The 19,827-nt window shown below is 44.1% G+C and overlaps 1 protein-coding gene across 4 annotated transcripts in view; it reads right to left on the reverse strand.

Moving 5' to 3' along the window:
* The window catches only part of vps50 (VPS50 subunit of EARP/GARPII complex), a 101,407-nt gene that overhangs the window by 49,516 nt on the left and 32,064 nt on the right, over positions 1 to 19,827 (reverse strand). For all 4 annotated transcript variants that reach the window (XR_013812314.1, XR_013812315.1, XM_079748793.1 and 1 more), the window contains exons 11-13: positions 19,332 to 19,430; positions 16,050 to 16,190; positions 9,156 to 9,288 (exon numbers count right to left, since the gene is read on the reverse strand). Coding sequence is in view for 2 of the 4 variants with exons in the window: in XM_079748793.1 (XP_079604919.1) it covers positions 9,156 to 9,288; positions 16,050 to 16,190; positions 19,332 to 19,430 (373 nt within the window). In the remaining 2 variants the exon portion in view is untranslated. The remainder of the gene's footprint in view (positions 1 to 9,155; positions 9,289 to 16,049; positions 16,191 to 19,331; positions 19,431 to 19,827) is intronic.

Raw genomic sequence — 19,827 nt, forward strand, 5'->3', positions numbered from 1 at the left:
TGGGCGGTTGTTACTGTAAAATGTGTCAGACGCGGGGGAGCTCCACCTCTTCGGGCCAGCCACTGAACGTTGGCCGACAAACCTACTTCAGTCTCAACAACAAGGCAACCGGGAAGGCTTTACAAAAACGACTAAATAATTAAAGGCTTATCCCACTTCAAAAATTATTAATAAGATGTCGGAGAAAAGTTTTATAGAAGGCGCTCTTCAGTATTTTGGCAGTATTGAATCATGCATTTTATGACTACCCTGGAATACCATAATACCGTGATACCACCCAAGCATACTAAACCCTCTCTCAGACATCAGATCGACCACTGCCCAGACGGAGCTCCACAAATCCAAAAAAAAAACATTGTGGCATTACAATCTGAGTCCAAGAAGCATAACCCTCTCTCGGGTGTGGCCATCAATATTTACAGCTTCCCAGACACAGCTCTACACATCCATTCACCCCTCGCCTTAGGTGTCCCTTCCTCGCGGTTTAATTTCACCAAAAGTAACATACCTGCGTTCGGAGCAGGGTTAAACATTCGCAAACTGGTTGGCAGAGACTGAGAATGAGATAGATGCTCCAGTTTCCTCTAAATTACGTCTATTTTAGTAACAGTGACAAAATGGCATGGATAACTATGTTGACGATCATCAAGACATTACCACGTTCATAACAAGAAGCCCCTTTAATTGTTGAGCTAGAGTACCCATCAGACAAAGAGTGTAATTGAACAAACTGACCTTAAGACAGTGAATGGCGGTTCTACCGTTTACTCTTGAGATACCTCTTGATACTATTTCTCAGGTACCTTATTGTGCATTAGAGCAGGAGAGCAGAGCAATAATAAAAAAGTTTCTGAAAAACGATCGATAACACAGACGTTGGGTGAGAATGTGAGCCTTTCTCGCTAGTCGTTTTCGGCTTTGGTCGGCGTGCCAACCTGCCCTTGCCCCTGTCACCCCAATCGCCGGAGTGTCATCCCGCCAACCTGCCGTCCACTCCCATCACAGAACCGAGCGCCTGTGATAAGGCCACGTGCTGTCGGCCGTCCGGTCAGTCGTCATTAGATCCAGCGTGTTCCATCCGGATGCCTCCTCTCTCCCCCCCACTTTCCCTCCAGCAGGAGCTTAACACCTCTGTCAGCCGGTATCAAGAGCGGCAGACCCAGGCCGAAGACAGGCGGGCCCTGAGGACTGACAGTGAGCAGAGGGGAAGGGAGTGGGGAGGCGTGCAGGGAGCCAGGCGGCGGCCTTAAGGTCGAGGCACCTCGGAAAACACAGAATGACGGGTCAATAATGCCCTTGACTTTGCTGCAGATAAGAAATATATCACACGGGGAGTCTCAGAGAGAGAGGGAGAGGGAGAGAGAGGGAGAGAGAGAGAGACAGAGAGAGAGAGAGAGAGAGAGAGAGAGAGAGAGAGCACCCTCACACTGTGATTTCGTTTTTACAGGACAATTTTCTCACAAATATAATTGTGCGAGAAATCACTTTTGCCAGCACTTTGCTGCAGGTAAGTGACGCTGAGCATATTGTTATCGGAGCAGAGACTGGTGGTCAATACGTCAGAATGCTGCTACGCTTGCACTCATCCACCGTGTTCATGCTCATCTGACTCCAAAGCTCCCGTCTCATGTCAGACTGCTATTGATTTCTCCATTGTATGTATGACACTCATTCAACGAAATAAATACGAAATACAGACTATGGACAAAAATAGTCGATTGTCTGCCGACCTACAAAAACAACACAGACATACCGTCCTGTTAAACACACCGCAATGAAATGCACATCAAGCAGGGCTTTTTAGATGGAGGTTGGCTGTGGTTGAGAATATACGCCCCTTTAACCTCTATGCCTCTATTTCTGAATGGAGGGAACGAAACCTCCTCTATAATGTGCAATAATAACCAGAAAACAACCGCAAGCTGGCAGGTTAGCAAGTACACATAGAATGAGAGTTTGGGGTGAACATTAAATTGAATAAACAAAAGGCCCTCAATGACCATGAAGTGGCGGCATAGAGACCAGTATTAATTTCCCATAAAATACAAGGTCGATCTACCAAGCCTTGAATGCTGGAAGAAAAATAGACCTCTATTTCTCCATTGAGAATGGGGCTCGTAACAATTATTTTGTTTACAAATGCTGCATAAGAAATGTAAGTGAATCTTCCAAGATTACACAAGTGCAATTGTCTTCTTCCATTTAAAATCAATTGATAGAGACCTTTATTGTGTATCTTATGTATTATCCGAAAAGTATCAACAAATTGTAATGTTGTTTTGCTGCTGTTGAACAATTGTGCCTGTTTGCTTAATTGGAAAGGCCTCAAATAAAACAGAACCACCACATAATACACCCTAATCCTGGCACAACGGATAGTTCTACAAACAGGATTAACCTTAAATCATCTCCTCTATACATTGCCTGCAGACTGATACAACCTTCAAAACATGCGCACACAGCATCTACAGTAGGGCGACAGGAATGGATGGGAAACACCTAGACGGCGGGAGCTTACAACAGCGTACGAGAAGAGCCGGGTGAATTAAAACAACCCTGAGATTTCTCCTTCAACCCTTTGACGTTAAATGTCAATGGGAGGTCGTTTCATCCCGTTTGTGTACAGCACACCCCCAGGATGAGAGCTAATCTCTCTCCCAGGGATGGGATCTGGATCACCCTACATTTTGCATCTGGCAGAGAGGGTTCACTGTACTCCAGGGAAGGGAAGCAAGGGCAGGAAGGAATTTAAAGTAATTTTATTTTTTCACTGTGTAATCATTATCCATGGCAACACTATTACCATTCATAATGACTCACCTCCGGTAGCAGGCTCGGTGATTTTCGTTCAGTAGAATTGTGTTAACTTTACAGCTATACAAACGATTTCAATTTGGTACCTCTTTAAAAAAGGACGCCTTCGTGAATATATATGTTTCCATCCTCCGCAATGGAGCCAACTCAGGGACAAAACGGTAGCCTTTTATATTCCTTCTCTTTGATTTGGAGGAAATCTGCGGCACTCGTGTCAGGCGGAGGAGGCCACTGACGGAGAGAGAAGACACACAGAGAGGGCAGGTTATCATGGGGCTTGAGAATAGATGTGTCCAGTATATTTGGAGAGTTTAAGGAGTATGCTGGCTGACACTCTCTCCCACACACACACACACACACACACTTTCCGTTGGACTGACAACGCACTAGAAGAATAGTTACAAGCCCATTACCACCTTAACCGCCATGATTTCTAATCCCGGGTCGAAGGGTAACATTACTGTTTGTCAGGGACGGATCTGTGTGTGCGTTTGATCGCTAAGCCCCAGGTATTATGGGACAGCTAATGAGATGCCATTTCCATTACATCACATATCAAGTTCCAGCAGCCAGGGTTAACTTCTGGCATTTCTGCTAATTTCATGACCTGTATGTATTAGTGTGTGCATGTATTAGGATGTGCATGCATTAGTATGTGCGTGTATTAATGTGTGCTTGTATTAGTGTGTGTGTGTGTGTGTGTGTGTGTGTGTGTGTGTGTGTGTGTGTGTGTGTGTGTGTGTGTGTGTGTGTGTGTGTGTGTGTGTGTGTGTGTGTGTGTGTGCGGAGCATGAGTGCGTGCATGTGTGTATTTACATGCATGCTTTACGACTACAAAACACCACCTGGTTTGACTAGAACAAGCATACCTCACATGTCTCCATTTATCCTGACCTTGGTCCTTACCCACCGTGTTGTCCTACCTTCAGAGCGAGCGCCCTTCCTCTGAGTTCTCCTTGATAAACCCCTTTACTCAGAGCAGAAACTACCTCCACTAACTCGGTTTTCTTGCCAGCTGTGTGAAAGTTGCACTCATTATTTCCAATACACTTTTTCGGTTTAGGAGTCGCTCCAGGAACAAAACTCTGGGGAAATATTTGAAAACGTGTCGCGGCAGAATGCAAATGCTGACCCATCGCGGTGGAAAAAACATTAAAGCCAGCGCTGGCGTGCGTTTCCCTGCAGCCCCGTGCAGGTCTTAACTGTATCACTGCATTTGACGGCTAAACTTTGATTTGACCGGGTGACAGCACCTCACATTACCACATCCATCAGGGCTTTAACCATATGGAAACCGTTGCTCTCAGTGCGCTCAGTTGGGGGGGAAGGGAGAGGGGGGGGGGATGGTAATAAATGTCAGTCGCAACCGACAAGTCAGCGGCTCCCAAGGTGTGGTGGATGTGACACGGGACGCGGCGGAGGGACGGCGGGGAACGGAGACGGGGGCGAGGAGAATATACATGAGGCTTGACACACTCTGGGGAAGATTGAGGTCGGGACCCCTGAGGAAGCAGTGGAGGGAAAGAGCAAGAGAGAGAGAGAATGAGAGAGAAAGAGAGGGAACGAGAGAGAATGAGAGCTAGAGAGAACTACAGAGAGAGCGCTTGAACGAGAGAGAATGAGGGCGAGCGAGAGAGAGACGTAACTATACAGGGAGGGAGACGGAAAGAAACAACGAACGAGAGACCAAAGGAGAACAAGATCGACAGACAATATAACAATAGGCAGAGTAAGTTTAGCCATTTGGATGTAGCAAGGTTGCTTTCGAATGGAGAAAATAAAAAGGAGAAACGACTCCATCTCCTGGGACTGGCAGGTGCGAGAACAGGGAGTAGAATAGTAATCGAGTTCATCTGGGTAAAACTATGAAAAAGGGGGAGGCAGCAGGAAGTGCATGACCAAAAAAGGAGAGAGGAAGTAATTACAATACTGTGACGCAGCATGGCACAGGGAAAGCGTCACTGCAGTATCGAGGACAGTTTAGGCTTGTTCCCTTTGCAGAGAAGGCGAGAGACAGAAATGATAGGCATGAATACAAAATAGTAGGTGAGAGAAGAATGAGAGTTGGAAGCTAGAATTAAGCGAGACGAAAGACACCATGAAATTAATTTTATTTTCGCACCCCTCATTTCCACATTAATTGTATTCATAGATTCAAGGCAGCATGCCAAAGTTGAAAATGATGAAAAGTTAATTCCGGAAGTCAAAATCCATTTCTAATCAATGTCACAAATCTAATCCGAGAAAGAGATGGCATGCTGTTGCTTTGTCCATGATGCAACGCTTAACATTTTAACCAATTTGGGCATAAATGTTTCCGCTATCTAAAGCACGCCAAGAGCTTAAGCACAACATAATCCATTGAAACCGTGACGAATCAATTACATTTCCCCTCTGTTTTGTCTTGTGATAAAACCCTGTTTTAATTCAAACATTATTGTAAGGAAATTCGATTTGACTTATTTGTGACTTTGAAAGTAAATTCCTTTGTCAGAGATGACAAATGAGATGTGGATTAAAACATGGAATTTGTTTGACTGAACCATGAGCTTGAGGGCCCTCCAGCAGTGGCCCTCCAGCCACCCTCGGGGCCCACCGACAGCCAACTGACATGCAGCAGGGCCCAACAACATGACACTGACCCCAGTGTGTTAAGGGGGGGGAGGGGGCATTCTGCGGACCACATGAAGCTGCAGAGGGTTAGATAGAAGAAGTAGAGTTCAGCTTCAAGAACAAATATTGTATATCGTGTTGGGAAATTGTTTGGGAAAGCAAAACATTTGACATTCTGCACTTTTATCAACACTGCATACGCACGCAATGTGAATGGTTGAAACCTTGCACATCTCTTGGAGAGGGAGAGAGTGGTTTCATAACACCAAATCAAATTATCCTATTAGGAAGTGTTAACCGATAGCCCGCTCAGAGAATAGCGAAAGAACATTCTCAAACCACATACGTGGTTCTCAATAGAAAAAAGCCCCTTGACATTGCAAGATGTATATTGATGTACCACCAATTTACATTGGTTGTACAAAAAGACATGTTTCATTCAATATCTAGGGTGTTAAGTAAGCCATTACAATGAACATTGGGAAAGGCTAAAAAGACCTGGTCATCACAGCCTTGTGAAGCACACGTGAGAGTGGGGGGGGGGATTGAACAAGACAATGCACTGCTTTCACCAAAAACCCAGTGTGAGCCAGGATGCGAGGGCCAGACGCGCTGAGGAAAAGATGAAAAATCAAAAAATGAGAATGAAGAAAAGAAAAATGGTCATGGACCATTCAGAAAAGCAATTTACCTGCTGATAGCCCAGGCAAATGAAGATGCCGAGAGGGGGTGGGCGTCTCAGTGAAGACCCCTGCCACGAGTAGCGAGGTGCAATAGCAGGCAACGAGAAGTGTAATTGTCAATTTTCAATCCAGGTTGGTGCAGACCTTCCCATCAGCCGGTGGTCCGGAGCCAGTTGATTAGCTGGGGTTTATATCCTCTAGATCCTGATGTGGCCGTGCAATCTCAATACTGTTGCTAAATATGATAAGCTTGCTTAAAAGGGGGAATATTGCAGGTGTTGCAGATATTTGTCTTTCTCTTCCGCCTACTTCCTACACATAAGAAAAAACAAATGAAACAAAATAAACTAATCTCGACTGAACTATTATTTGCCTTTTTAGCCATCTGTTGTTTGAGGAGCTGTAATTGAAAAGCTGGAACGCACCCCATTCATTTGGACGGTTCGATCTTTTCCAAAAACTGAACGGTTCAAATGGGAAAAAGTCACGGCTTATGTCACCTCTGTAAGCGCTTCGACATAATATGTGCTGTAACCTGTGTCATAGAATGTTCCAGTGCGGTACGTCCCCTAACAAGTGTGTCCCGCGCTCGCTAATCCCGGGGTTATTTCACGCTGCTCGCCTCCACTTTTTAGCTGCCAACAGAATGGTTTGAAACCGAGCTCAGATGACATGGCGTGAAAACCAATTCGCCGGCGGCCACGCTCCTAATAGATAGTTTTGTTTGTAGCGGGGGGGGCTGTAGTCTCAGTGCGTGTCAATACCACCGCCCAGAGTTTACCCCCCGCAGCGGAGTCTTTTGTCAAACAGAGAGCGCTGGCAATGGACATTCCAACGCTCAGGTGCACCCCCGCAATGGGAGCCTGACGGGCGGAAATCTGCATTAATCAAAGGAGACCCGGCGCACGATGCGATGGCAAATCTACTGTGGCAGGTAGAGAGGAGACCCTGGTCAATATTAGCTTCCTGAAGCAACCACTTCATTAGGCCGGTGCGGGTGACATTGATTACTGTTACCCTTTACTGCCTGGTGGAGAGTGCTCTGCAGGCAGTGTGTGTGTGTACGTGTGTGTGTACATCTGTGTGTGTGTGTGTGTGTGTGTGTGTGTGTGTGTGTGTGTGTGTGTGTGTGTGTGTGTGTATGTGTGTGTACGCATGTGCGCACACACGTGCATGTGCGTTTGTGTACGTGCACGTGTGTGTGGGTGGGTTTTTTGCGTGTGACCAGTGCATATGTCCTTGCGTGTGTATGATTTTCAGTGGCCAGGTCGTTAAGCAGGTTGATGGGTACCGGTTTGAGACCAAGGTCAGTATCACCGCGAGTGTGTTCGACAAACTAACCAACATAAGTGGATCACCATTAGAGCCGAGGGTCACCTTCAGCTGAAGGACGGAGGTGACAGCCAGATCGCAATGACAAAGGGCCCTGCATCCCTCCTCAGTGGAAACCAGTGGAAACTAAAGGGTGTATATATATATATATATATATATATATATCATTGATGTGAGCATGTCGATCTCCAATGAAGGATCCTGAGGTCTTTCACTGAGAGATTTCTGTTGGCCTTCACAAGCCTTAATTCCCACCCCACCACCAACAACTCTATAAATTTCCAACAATCAACAGTACTTTGTGTCCTCACGGAAACACAAGCGTACACAGAAATAGGTCAATATGGTAGGCAACAGACAAACACCTTTGAAAATAATACTTAAATTATGACATAAAAACAAACCACAGGTTCCTTGATTCAATGGACCGATATTGTTTTCCGTTTAGTTTTATGGAGTGACACGTTTTCAAAGAGTAACACATTTGTCTGTGTGGTATTTAAAGCAATAATAACGCAATTATGAATTGTGACTTAATAACTGTCCATTTGGGGAGAATCCTGTTAGTGACATTGAGTGAAGATTGTTGCTGAACCATTTAAACAGTGTAGGCAATAGGAAGCCAACTGAATTCACACAATTTACGTATTTCGGGGCATGCATTATTCATGTCTCTCAGCTAGCTTTTGTTTATCCTTGAAAGCAAATTAATAGGTCAAATTTGGTATCAAACTACATTTATTGTCAAATATAGTCAACAAAAGGGCAATGTACTCACATTAATGGGATGAGATTGCACCAGGAGAAATTAGGCATGATAATTGTATGGTAATTACTTTTGTAGTTTTACATATTAATGTTTGCAGAAGCTTAAAGGATTTATAATAGGGTGGATGACAAGCGGGATAGGTAAGGTCACCAAATGTCAACGTAAAGGAGTATGTAGCCAACGTTTTCAAGCGCTCAGGTACATCTGGGTTTACCAATAACAGCAAATCTAATTTCTCGGACAGCACGCCACACACTTTCCGGTTCCGCATAGAAGCTGATTTATATTTGACCTATTTGACTTCTACTTATGCAATCAAATTGGAATAAATCTGAGCAGTCTGTAAGTGGTTTTAATACAGAAGTAGCAGACAGGTATGTTAAATTCTTCCCTCAACAGAGAGCCAGAGGTGACAAGATGAGTCTATGAGTGTCCTGTAATCATTAACGATGAGATAAAAGCCTTTTCATAAATATCATCTTAAAAGGTATATGCTAGGGGTCTCTCAATCAACACAATTACAAGCACGTTATGTCTAGTCACCTTATTCACGTTTTCATTTCATTATAATGAAATAAGCTAATGTAAGCAAGTTAATGTAACGTTAACTTGCTTATAATCATTAGATCAGGTAACGACCCATACAGCTGTAGTTTATGTCATTTGGCAAAATCAATCATGGGGTAGCCCAGAGCTGTGTTCAAACTAATCATGCTAAAAGTGAACGTTGAACGTTGTTGTAACGTTATAATGTTACAGTAAAAATTAGCTTGGTAGGTGGCACGAAACACTTGTGATAACAGCACATCGATAGCTAGATTGATGTGCTGTTATCACACACATTATCAATAAATGAGGTCTCAATTACTTATATAACTTTTTCCCTGGAAGTAAGGGGTTAAAGGGGTTATGGTGCCATTGACAGGCAACAAAATGCACGTTACCTTGGGTGGCGGGGCCCTCCTTGTTGTCAAGCTCTTCGTGCCACTGCATGGTAGAGTGGTAGCTGAGCATCACTTCCCACAATGCCTTGCACAGGTCTGTCAGGCAGGGGATGTAGCTGTCTGGGGTGATATGCTGCCAATAGAAGAAGAGATGCCATGGAAAATCCTTTCAGTAAAATGAACAATATACAATTTTGATAGGACACTGCCATTACATTTCTATAAACGGTTGTGCATCGCATACAATTTTGAAAACCGAGTTTGATTTTATTGGGCTTAGTAGTAAAAACAGAATGGTAGACGACAGAAAAATAGGTTATTGGTGAAATTGGTTAAAATATCCCTATTACAAAATATTGTAAAAATCATATTTCGGCTGTTGTGTTTTGAATTATTTGCCATCGGGGTACATAGATAAATTGCCTAAAAGTGACTATAGCATTTTAATTATGCAGCAGCCTGGCATGTCTTGAGGGAGATGTAGAGGCTTTCAAAAGCACAGATTCAATTAGAATGAGATCTATTCCTATGCCTGGATGAAAAACGACTTAATAAAGCAAAACGTAGTGGAGGCATCCCATTAGGACACTGCCCCTTATGCAACACTGTTTACTGATGTCAAACCCTCAAATAGGTTCATTTACTAAGTAAGCAACACGGCCCATTTCCCTTGCCAAGTATGTTATGGCATCCATTGAGATCATTTAGTGCCGGGCATAATAAAATACTGTATGATATTATATCACATCAGAAGAGCCTCTTTTTTTGCGGTAGAAAACTTAAAACTAATGAACAATAAAATAAGTCAAGGACCATGCGTACTGAACTAAGCTTTGGCAGAGTTCAACCAAATATTCAGAGTGCACACGGACGACAGTGAAGACGACCGGCAAAGTCTGAGTACCCAGGCCTTCACACCGTCCCTCAACAGACCACCTCCATACAGAAACGACACTCACTAGAAAAATGGATCGCCTGGAAAAATACATCCCCATAGTTGACAGCTTCCCAGCATGATATTTATTAATGTTCACGGCTTTGGCCAATAAAAGAACATACCCCCTGCTGTCTGTTATAAACTTTTTATGTGCATGACATAAAACCTCCATCAATTTAATGGATTTTGTAATGCAGACAAGAGCAACGCTTGGAAAAGAAAAAATGAGCTAATAGCCCTAGGATTCCATCCCAAAAAAATATGTTACTTTTCAACAGGCCCACAGGGGGGTCCTAGAGAGTGAACCTTGAGCCAGGGAATAGAGCATCGATGTGGGGTACAGAATTGCAGACCAACATCCCATGGAGTGCTCTTCAACAGAGCATGTCCTCGGATGTCGATTGATGACTGCAAGCGATAAGCTGATGAAAGACCATTAAATATGAACTACGTAATCATTTCTGCCATGCTTTTTCCTTGTCAGTATGTCATTGTTATGAATATAGAATATTTCACGGAGAAGTCTCCTCCTCCGTCTCCTTGAAATTAATTCACAACAGCCCAGACGTATAACTTTGAAACATAATTGAGCGCCAAACATTACTTGCTAATGTTGCCAGTATTATTAATAAAAAAAGTGAATGGTTATTTAGAATTGGTATGTTAATTAGACAACTTTCATTATCCCAGAACATATTTTTCCTGCCTTTTAATTCTTTTAATTTATTCGATACAATTTGTAAATAGAAGCAAAGTGGAAGCAAATATTTTATGAGACTTCATTTTATCACCAAAACATTGTTGATCCAACAGTTGATGCAATGTAATAAATTAAACTAATTTATTCTGTCCTATCTTTAAACATTTAATCAATTTGGGTAATAAAAAGAAGAGTTAGTGTTGTGAAACAACACACAGAACTGCCTGATAAGTCCAGACGTTTCCCTCTCAGCCATCCCTGGTTTTGTGGTCTGTAATTAGTGATGGTGAGCCTCCTGACGCACTAAATAGTTGCAGATGATTTTCATTAACGATTACAAAGCGGCTTCTGCACCACTGGCTAGATAGTCAAGCTAATGAAGTTCATGTAATAGAGTCTTAGAGTCTTAGATTTGATGGTTGCATCTGCTCTGTAAGCCATCCATACCATGTTGCCTGGCAACTGAGTAGGGGGGAGAGAATGAGTGTGAGGGGGGGGGGGAGGGGTGTTAAGGTGTGTGTATGGGATGAAGGGGTATTTTTGTGCATAAGGGAAGCAGGTTAATGTGTTTGTAATCTTATGTTTTATATATATTCTCTCAGCAAGGACTGTTTTATTTTGCCTGGATATTCAGGGTTGGGGTTCTACAGATCTTTTGGTGTCCGGCATTGTTATTACATGAGTGTGAGCAGGACAGCACACGGTTTACGCAAAACAACCTAAAGGTGAATACGCTGAAGTGCCCTCCGTCGGGCGGCACTATCAATATGGTTCCACTTTTTTTTATCAGTTCCAAGATGACATCAGCGTTTTTCGCTTGCATTTCTTATACTTAATTTTCAGCCAACCAAATAAACCAGACACTAACATGAATCTATTTATTTTCCCCAACCCTAGTAGTGGCTTTGCACAGCCTTAAAGCACATGTATGATGGGGGGAGGCTTGAGAAAATATTGATCATGGAGCCATTCTTGACTTTTGAACAACTACTTGTGAAAGGTTTGACCTGCCGCCCAAGGATGAGTCTAGCCACGTTAAAAACTCGCTCAACGATAGGCAGATGATCATTTCAAATGGTACGTTTGGGTCCGTGTCTATGCACACGTTGGTCTATGTGTGAATTTGTGCGCTGAATGCATACGCGTAAGAAACACCACACAATTAGGGGGGAAAGAAATGTATAAAGGAAAGCACAGGCGAAGGTTGAGCTAAATCAGCTGAATCGCTTCCTTCTTTGGAACCACTTCCTTCTTTGGGTGACACCAGTCAGCACTTATGCAGAACTGCCGAGCCGGCAGACTTGCACCACGGCCTCCTTCGTAAACATCCAACCCCCAAACATCTCTAAGATGAACCCCACTATCACTCTCATGTTTAAACCCATCATGCACACAAACAAACAAATGATCCTTCAACTGGCTGAACTCTGGGGGTTGCAAAGTCTAGTTGCCTGGTCCATAGAAGTCGAGTTTAGTTAAATCTTAGTCTTTCAGGTTAAGACAAGCAAGACTATTGGTGTGCCATACTAAAACATTTGCTTATTGACTTGGTTGTTAAAATACAAAAGACGATATTTCTATGGTTGGTAGCTATAGATAGTTTGCTTGTTGTGTTTACCCTAGAATGGGTAGCCCCGCCCATTCTGCCGGCGATTTGAGTTCGCCCTGAAGAAGGGTCTGGAGAAGAACAATACATTTCTTTCTGCTTCTGATACGTTTTTGCGGGAGCCAATCACCAAGCTGGCTTTACCCCCTGGCGCCCTATTGGCTGGTTTAACACAATGACGACAGGGAAGCGACGGCAAGCACCCAATTGCGTACAGAGTCATTTGAACTAGGCCCATTGATCACGCCTCTTGTGCTGAAGAAAATGACAGCAGCTTCCCCAGACCAATGTGCATTCTACGATTGAGCTTGGTCCGGCAATAGCCAGGCTAATGTTTCCCTGATTTGATTGGTTTAATATGGGGTTCCTAGATACATTTGGTTCCTGGCTCTGATAAAGTGACTGAAATAGTTTGGAATAAAGGCATTCTGCATTGTGAGCAATACATCTGCGTAATTGGCTAATCAATTATTTCTCTTCCACCAGCCACTGTGAAAAAGGCCCAGACCATATGGAGGAGTTTACCACGAGGCAGAAAGGCTCTTCTGCAGCTTCTAAAACCCTCAGCCACAACATTCCCAACCGCTTCCATCTTTCATTGAGCAGGGAAGCGTAAAGATAGAAAACATCCTTAAATGCTTTACCAGAGGAAAATAAAAACATATCCGATCGTGAAGGCATCTAGCATGGAAAATATCGAAAGAAAACCACTGCTCCAACAACAAACAACAAACTCAACATCAACAGGGAGTCATCTGTTCATACGCTTTGACAGCCCAATGTTGACAAACTACACCAGACTCATTTCCATTCAAAATAGAACTTAAGTATTGAGTGGCAAATACTTAAGGACGGAGGAGGACTCCTTTCACAGAAGTACAAAACAGGCGATTACAAAACACACCAAATTAGATACGGGGTGGAAAAAAGACCACAACAACATGAATGAAAAGCTAAAATAAGAGTTTGCTCATGGTCACAGCACACACGGTTTACATGAAAATGCTCCTCCACGTTCCGAGCCTAATTAATTGCTTGTTGAGATAAACAACAGCACACAATGCCAGCGCCCTCTGGATAATAATGGGATGTTGTGCAACGGACAGATCATCGCAAGTGGAACGGACCCTAATGGGAGTGCAGACACTGGTTAATACCCTAAGAAGGGAACACGCTTTTTCAGTTAACAAATTGGGGTTGGCATTATCGTCGGCGATACAATAACAAACAGTGATGCCATAAATAAATAAATAAATAGATAAATAAATGTAACCAGATGACCTCGTTATTACAAAGCCTACAAACGACCTCACGTGATTGGTCGGAGAGCCAGCTGAGAGGGGGCCGCGTTGGGTCATTAAGCCTGGCCGGTGCTCCTGGAGACAGCTGCTTTGAGGGCGGTTGGCAGAAGGCTGTTCCCCTGTTTCTACACCAGATTGCACAGTTTGCAAACTCAAGGAAAATAAGTGCTTTGGGGAAACTTCAAATGAATATTTTATTCATTTATTACAATTAATAGTCATCCCAAATGTCCAAAACCTGCAAGTTATTAATGTGATGGTCAAAATGTGTGCAAGTTAATGTCGCCTATCGTGCCCTCCAACATTTTCATGACACATTTAGAAGTTGGTTTAATGTGCCCAATGGGAACATAAACTTAATATGTGAAAGTTACTATTGGGAAGTGAAGGAGCCAGCCAAGCCGAATCAAAGAGTTAGTATTCAACAGTCATTCCCCCTTTGCACCACGGGCTGACCTTTCCGCCTAACCCCTCGGAAATCGTAACTCTTAAGTATGAAGCCAGTAGCACATTTGCATTCCTCCCTGGTCATTTTAAGGCAAGCAGAGAGAAGTAAAGGGGTTTGGAACGAGGGAGCGAGGGGTCATTAACTGAATACACTCAAAATGATCTCAGAGGGAAACATCTCCATGGTTTATTCACCGAGGAAAGGGCGTTTACTAACACATCACTCTGGTGATTACTTTAAGAATACCATACTAGGGTTAGCAAGGCTATTTTGTGTGATGCTTTCATTAAAAATACGCACAATGGACTATTTGAGGCTTGAGATACTACGCAACACTGACACCACAATATACTGTGTGTGTGTGTGTGTGTGTGTGTGTGTGTGTGTATGCTGTCATTCCACAACACAATCACACTGTTAAGAACGTTAAGACAGATGCCATCATTCCAATGGCAGTGAGTGTGTGTGTTACGTATGCTCGCCTGTGTGGGTGTGTATATGTATGCGCTCGCGTGGTGTGTGTATATGTGTTTATGTGGGTGTGCATGCATGTGTTTATGTGGGTGTGCATGCATGTGTTTATGTGTGTGTGCATGCATGTGCGTGTGTTTGCATGTGCGTGTGTGTGTGTGTGTGTGTGTGTGTGTGTGTGTGTGTGTGTGTGTGTGTGTGTGTGTGTGTGTGTGTGTGTGTGTGTTCGTGGGTGAAGGGAGCCAATACAATGGGATGATGATGGGGTATCCATCAACAGCAAGTAAACATTGCTAAACGGTCTGTGTCAGGTTTACAGTTGTTCACACAGCTGCACTTACACTATTTCATGGGAGCAGCAGGCACCGAAGGGAGAGTCTAAGATTGCGTGCGTGTGCCTGCATGCGCGTGTGCGTGTTCGCTTATATTCTCATTTAGTCTTGGTGAGATTCTTCAGCCGCATCGATGCAATATCAACAACACTATAATGTAGTCTGTACAACACAGCCGATTCAATAATTTATCCTTAATGTCTTAACTGTAACACAATTAATCTGGAACAGTAGCCTTGAGGGTGGAAGAGTTATTTTGGGGTAATGGCCCCGGGGGTTTTCAGAAAGCAAGAACAGACAGGATAATATGAGAGAGAGAGCGTGAGAGAAAGATATCGACAGAGGGATAACAACGAAGAGCCGACCTAAATAGAGGCATGAATGATGCCAAAGCAAGTGCTCCAAAGTGAAGGGAAAGGAAAGAGACGGTGAACTCCCTAGAGAGACAGACAGACGAGTGCCACGGTGTCCACCGGGAGGGCACGGAGCAGAGGAAGGAAGGTGGCAGGGGGAGGGGGGAAACAGAGGGAGGGCTAAAGAGGACCAGGCGGAGCCAAAGTGCACCAGCCCAACAGGGAGACCAGTTTAATTCAACACAAAAACATGTTTTTCTGTGCTTTCCTTTCAGCACCCGAGGTGCAGATGAGAATCGTTATTTTACCTCCATGTCTAAATCAGGGGAGCCTCTAATGGAGGTCAACACACCCGGTCCATGTTCTCCCCCTCTACCTCATCACTAGCTACTATGGGGGGAGATGTAGAATCCCATGTCATTGAATGATGATGTTGTTTGTGATGGGCTGGAGATATTTGATGGGAATGCTAATGTAACTAATGCTGCGTGCGTGCGTGCGTGCGTGCGTGCGTGCGTGCGTGCGTGCGTGCGTGCGTGCGTGCGTGCGTGCGTGCGTGCGTGCGTGCGTGCGTGCGTGCGTGCGTGCGTGCGTGCGTGCGTGCGTGCGTGCGTGCGTGCGTGCGTGCGTGCGTGCGTGCGTGCGTGCGTGCGTGCGTGCGTGCGTGCGTGCGTGCGTGCGTGCGTGCGTGCGTGCGTGCGTGCGTGCGTGCGTGCGTGCGTGCGTGCGGGCAGGTTAATGGTTACCGTGCAGAGGTCCTTGTACTGCATCTTCTGAAACTTGGTGTCGGCGTTGCCGGCACAGAGCTCCACATAGCCCAGCACCACCTGGAACACCGTGTTGTGGATGGCCTGCGTGAAGTGCATGTGCAGCTGGTCCATGGCGGTCTGCCGTGGACAGACAGACAGACAGAGAGACAGACAGACAGAGAAACAGTGGGTCACAGGAAACACGTGGGCATGGCGTTTCTCGGTCAGTTGAATAATGTACGACCGATCATTTAGGAGTTGATCGATGGTCAGAATCCTTTATACCGAGAGAGTGACGGTGAATAAAGGAACGTCATGGAGGAGGTAGGGGTTGGCTACATGTTAAGCTGCTGATATTGGAAAATTGAACCCATAACTTTTCAGCTGGAACTGTAAGCACTACACAATAGTGCCACTGAGATGGATCGGGTTTTCAAACCGGCATGGTGTCGCCAGCTATGCTACCCTTTAGGACAAAAGATTTTTCCCGCCTTTGTCTCCTTTTACAAAATTGATTTACAGAGAAGAGATAAATCCCAGGGTTATTTGAGCAGTGGGTGGACGGGCTATTACTCTTTATACCCTCATCATATCAAACAGTTTGAATAGAAAGGAATGGGCGAAGTGAAACAGTGACATAATAATGCAGGTTTATTTAGGCTCAGTGCGTTTAGAAAACTTAAATTTAGCTTGAGTAAGCAACGCGCTGTAATGATTTGATCTCTTCGGCTTCAGAGGAGCCCTATAGCCTCCAGCCCACCGCCAGCTCTACGTCCAACGCATCCGTTCCACGGCCCCTCTTCACTGGGTGCCGATTGCGGCGGTTCCCTCGCTGTTCAAATTAAAGTCTAAAAATAGGTCTCCTTCAAGAGAAGGTGTAATGCCCAAATTCTCTGCAGCTGCAAACCAAAACCTTTGGTCCGACACATTAGCCGCCAAGCCCACAGTTTAGATGTGTTGAATAGCTCATTAAAGTTGATAAAGATTAAAAGGACACATTTAAGGCTTTTGACCCAATGTAAATTCTGAACATTCAATTATCCGTTGCGAGAGGAAATTGCGCATGTGTCCATTGTGATTGTTTTATGCACACTTCATTATGCGTAATGCATGCAGCGCAACAGAAATCCTTGTGAATGACGTAAATGCTGCACATTCAATTGCAAATTGAGGTGAAGTGAACAATAAACAGAGGTGATTAAGGTGTGGGTAATAAGAAAAAGACAGACACAAGGAGAGATATCCAGACAACCAGTCACAGTTTGCCAGCAACTGGAATAGAGATGACCAAATATCCAAAGAAGTAAATCTCCATTCTACATTGTGAAAAGGCACTGGATGATGCGGTGTGGGCTTCACAGATGACAGTTCAATCCTCCAGGGGCGTAATATCAAAAGTCATTAGCGTCAACGCTGCTGGTCTTTCGGGGTTCCGGAACAATACGTGACACGGCTTCAATAAGCGAGGGAGGAAAGGAAGGAGGTGATAAAAAGATAGTTTAAGATAAATTTAGTAAACAACATAACGACCCATACTTCCCCCGTGCTTACGCCTAATGCGATATTCAAATGCCAACAAAAGCCTGATTTTTGGAGAAGGCAGTGTGCCTACGTCATCTGAACTTCTCGTGGCCCGTGCATAACCTCTCGCAAACAGTGAGATATGCCGAGCCCCGAGGCACCGTAAATGCCAACGGGGCATTATGTTTTTGTAATGTGTCCACCTTGATTCTCCAGCACTGACCTGAACGGTGAGGAAAGTCATCTAAACGAGACATGGCAGACTCTGAGAGATGACTTCACCCCTCCGCCAAATCCTCTAAAAGGAAACTAGATGGAGATGATTGCCCGTTATGGCAAAACACTGACTGAGATTAGAGAACGGCGTCAACTATGACAGCGTCAAATGGGGGCTTCAGGAAAGGGCTGTGGGATAGAGGGAAGAAAAGCCTTCGGGGCAGCTGGATTGCTATTGCGCTAACCATGTAGGTATACACCTTGTAGCATACCAAAACACACTTCCCTGTTTTATTTGGGGAAGTGGCGAAGGGGTTTTAAAGTTTCGAGAACGTCAGTATTATATTTTTATTATATGATTATTATTATCTATTTTTTTATTTCACACAACATGACAGGACTGGGTCGCAGACTCAGGTTTATTTGATATTAGCTGTCAGAAATGGGGCACATACTTCTAACTAGGGCTGCATGATGCGGTTCTCTTTCCCAGTAATAAGATCGATTATTCATTACAATTAACAAATTATCCACTTTATTAATTTTCTGTTGCGCCAAATATATGACAAATTACAAAATAATTGCTGAGGCAAAAATCGCAAAAAGGTAAATTAATAAGCAATGAATGATAAGGCCCTGCCTCTTACCTGAGTGTGCTATCTTTGTGCGTGCGTGTGTGTGTTTGTGTATGTGTTTACTAGTGATGGGTTGGTCGCGAACGATTCGGTTAGAACGAACAAATCCCGAAGGTGAACGACGAGAACTGATTCCCAAAACAAGAGAACTGATTCTTTTTTTTAAACATAAAACAAAATTATGGTCACGTAAATAAAATATACAAGCGAACAGAGCTTCGTCTCACCGCGACCTTATATTGATTGAGTCTAAAACGTTCTCATCGATTCAGCCAATGAGAGTACTACAGCAGGTATCAATCGCGTTGCCATGGCCCATGGGTAAACAAATGATAAGGCACCGTCCACCACACAAGTTAACTAACGATCGCTGTAGGCTTCAATATCATGCAAGCATGTTTTCTTTTTATTTTGTTCAACATCACAATTGCATGCTTTAATAAAGTATTGTTTTACCTACCATTACGAGTCTCATTTGGTCTAGTAGGGAATTCGCCCAATGGTGCTGCTGCTGCTTGCTTACATGCTTCACTGCTTATTAGCACTCCTTGGAAGACGCCATTCAATTCTTACTGCACCCCATTATGTATTAAGGATATTCATGAAAAACATATGTATGTGCTTTATATATATGCTTAATATTTACACTTAACCTGGGTAATTTTGCCAGAACAATAGAAAGTAGTAGGCTACACGCAAATTGATTAACATTTATTCCATAATTTTTGATTCCCTGCCAAATGACGTAACAGGCCATCTGACTTAACGAACAAATCAAACGAACGAATCAAACAAACGAGTCAAACTAACGAATCGTGATAGTGAACGGAACTGAAAGAACTGATTCTCGGAAAGAATCGTTTTGCCCATCCCTAGTGTGTACGTGTGTGTGCCTGCGTGCACTGACCTGTGTCTTTCCCAGGAGCGTGTAAGCCAGCTGCACCTTGGTGTAATGAGATACATCAAAGTGCTTGCAGGTCTTGGACAGAGCCACATCCAGCTGTTCCTGGAGCCGGGGAGATAAGGGAGAGAAGGGGGGAGGAGGTGGAGGGGGAGAGAAAAGGAGGGGGAGGGTTAAAGGTGATGGAGAAGGGGTGGGGGGAAGAAAGGAAGGGATTATCATTGTTAAGATTTTTCGGTCAAGATGTGAAAGAAGATTTATCGCTGCTACACAAGACCACAGGCAGGTCGATGCCGTGTGTGTGCACATCGCTAACGCATCAGATTTTCACCCCTCCATGTAGAGACGGCACGCTTGTGGCTAAACTGGACAAACTTTAAATCTGAGAAATGGCTTTCACCCATTAACTGCAGAAAATATGGGTCTTGACTCAAGAGAGACTTTGTCAAATCCCTCTTTTGATTTATTATTACTTTATGGGGAGTTTTACAGCAAACTTTTT

This window comes from Pollachius pollachius, assembly GCF_949987615.1.
Source record: "Pollachius pollachius genome assembly, chromosome: 13".
NCBI lineage: Eukaryota > Metazoa > Chordata > Actinopteri > Gadiformes > Gadidae > Pollachius > Pollachius pollachius.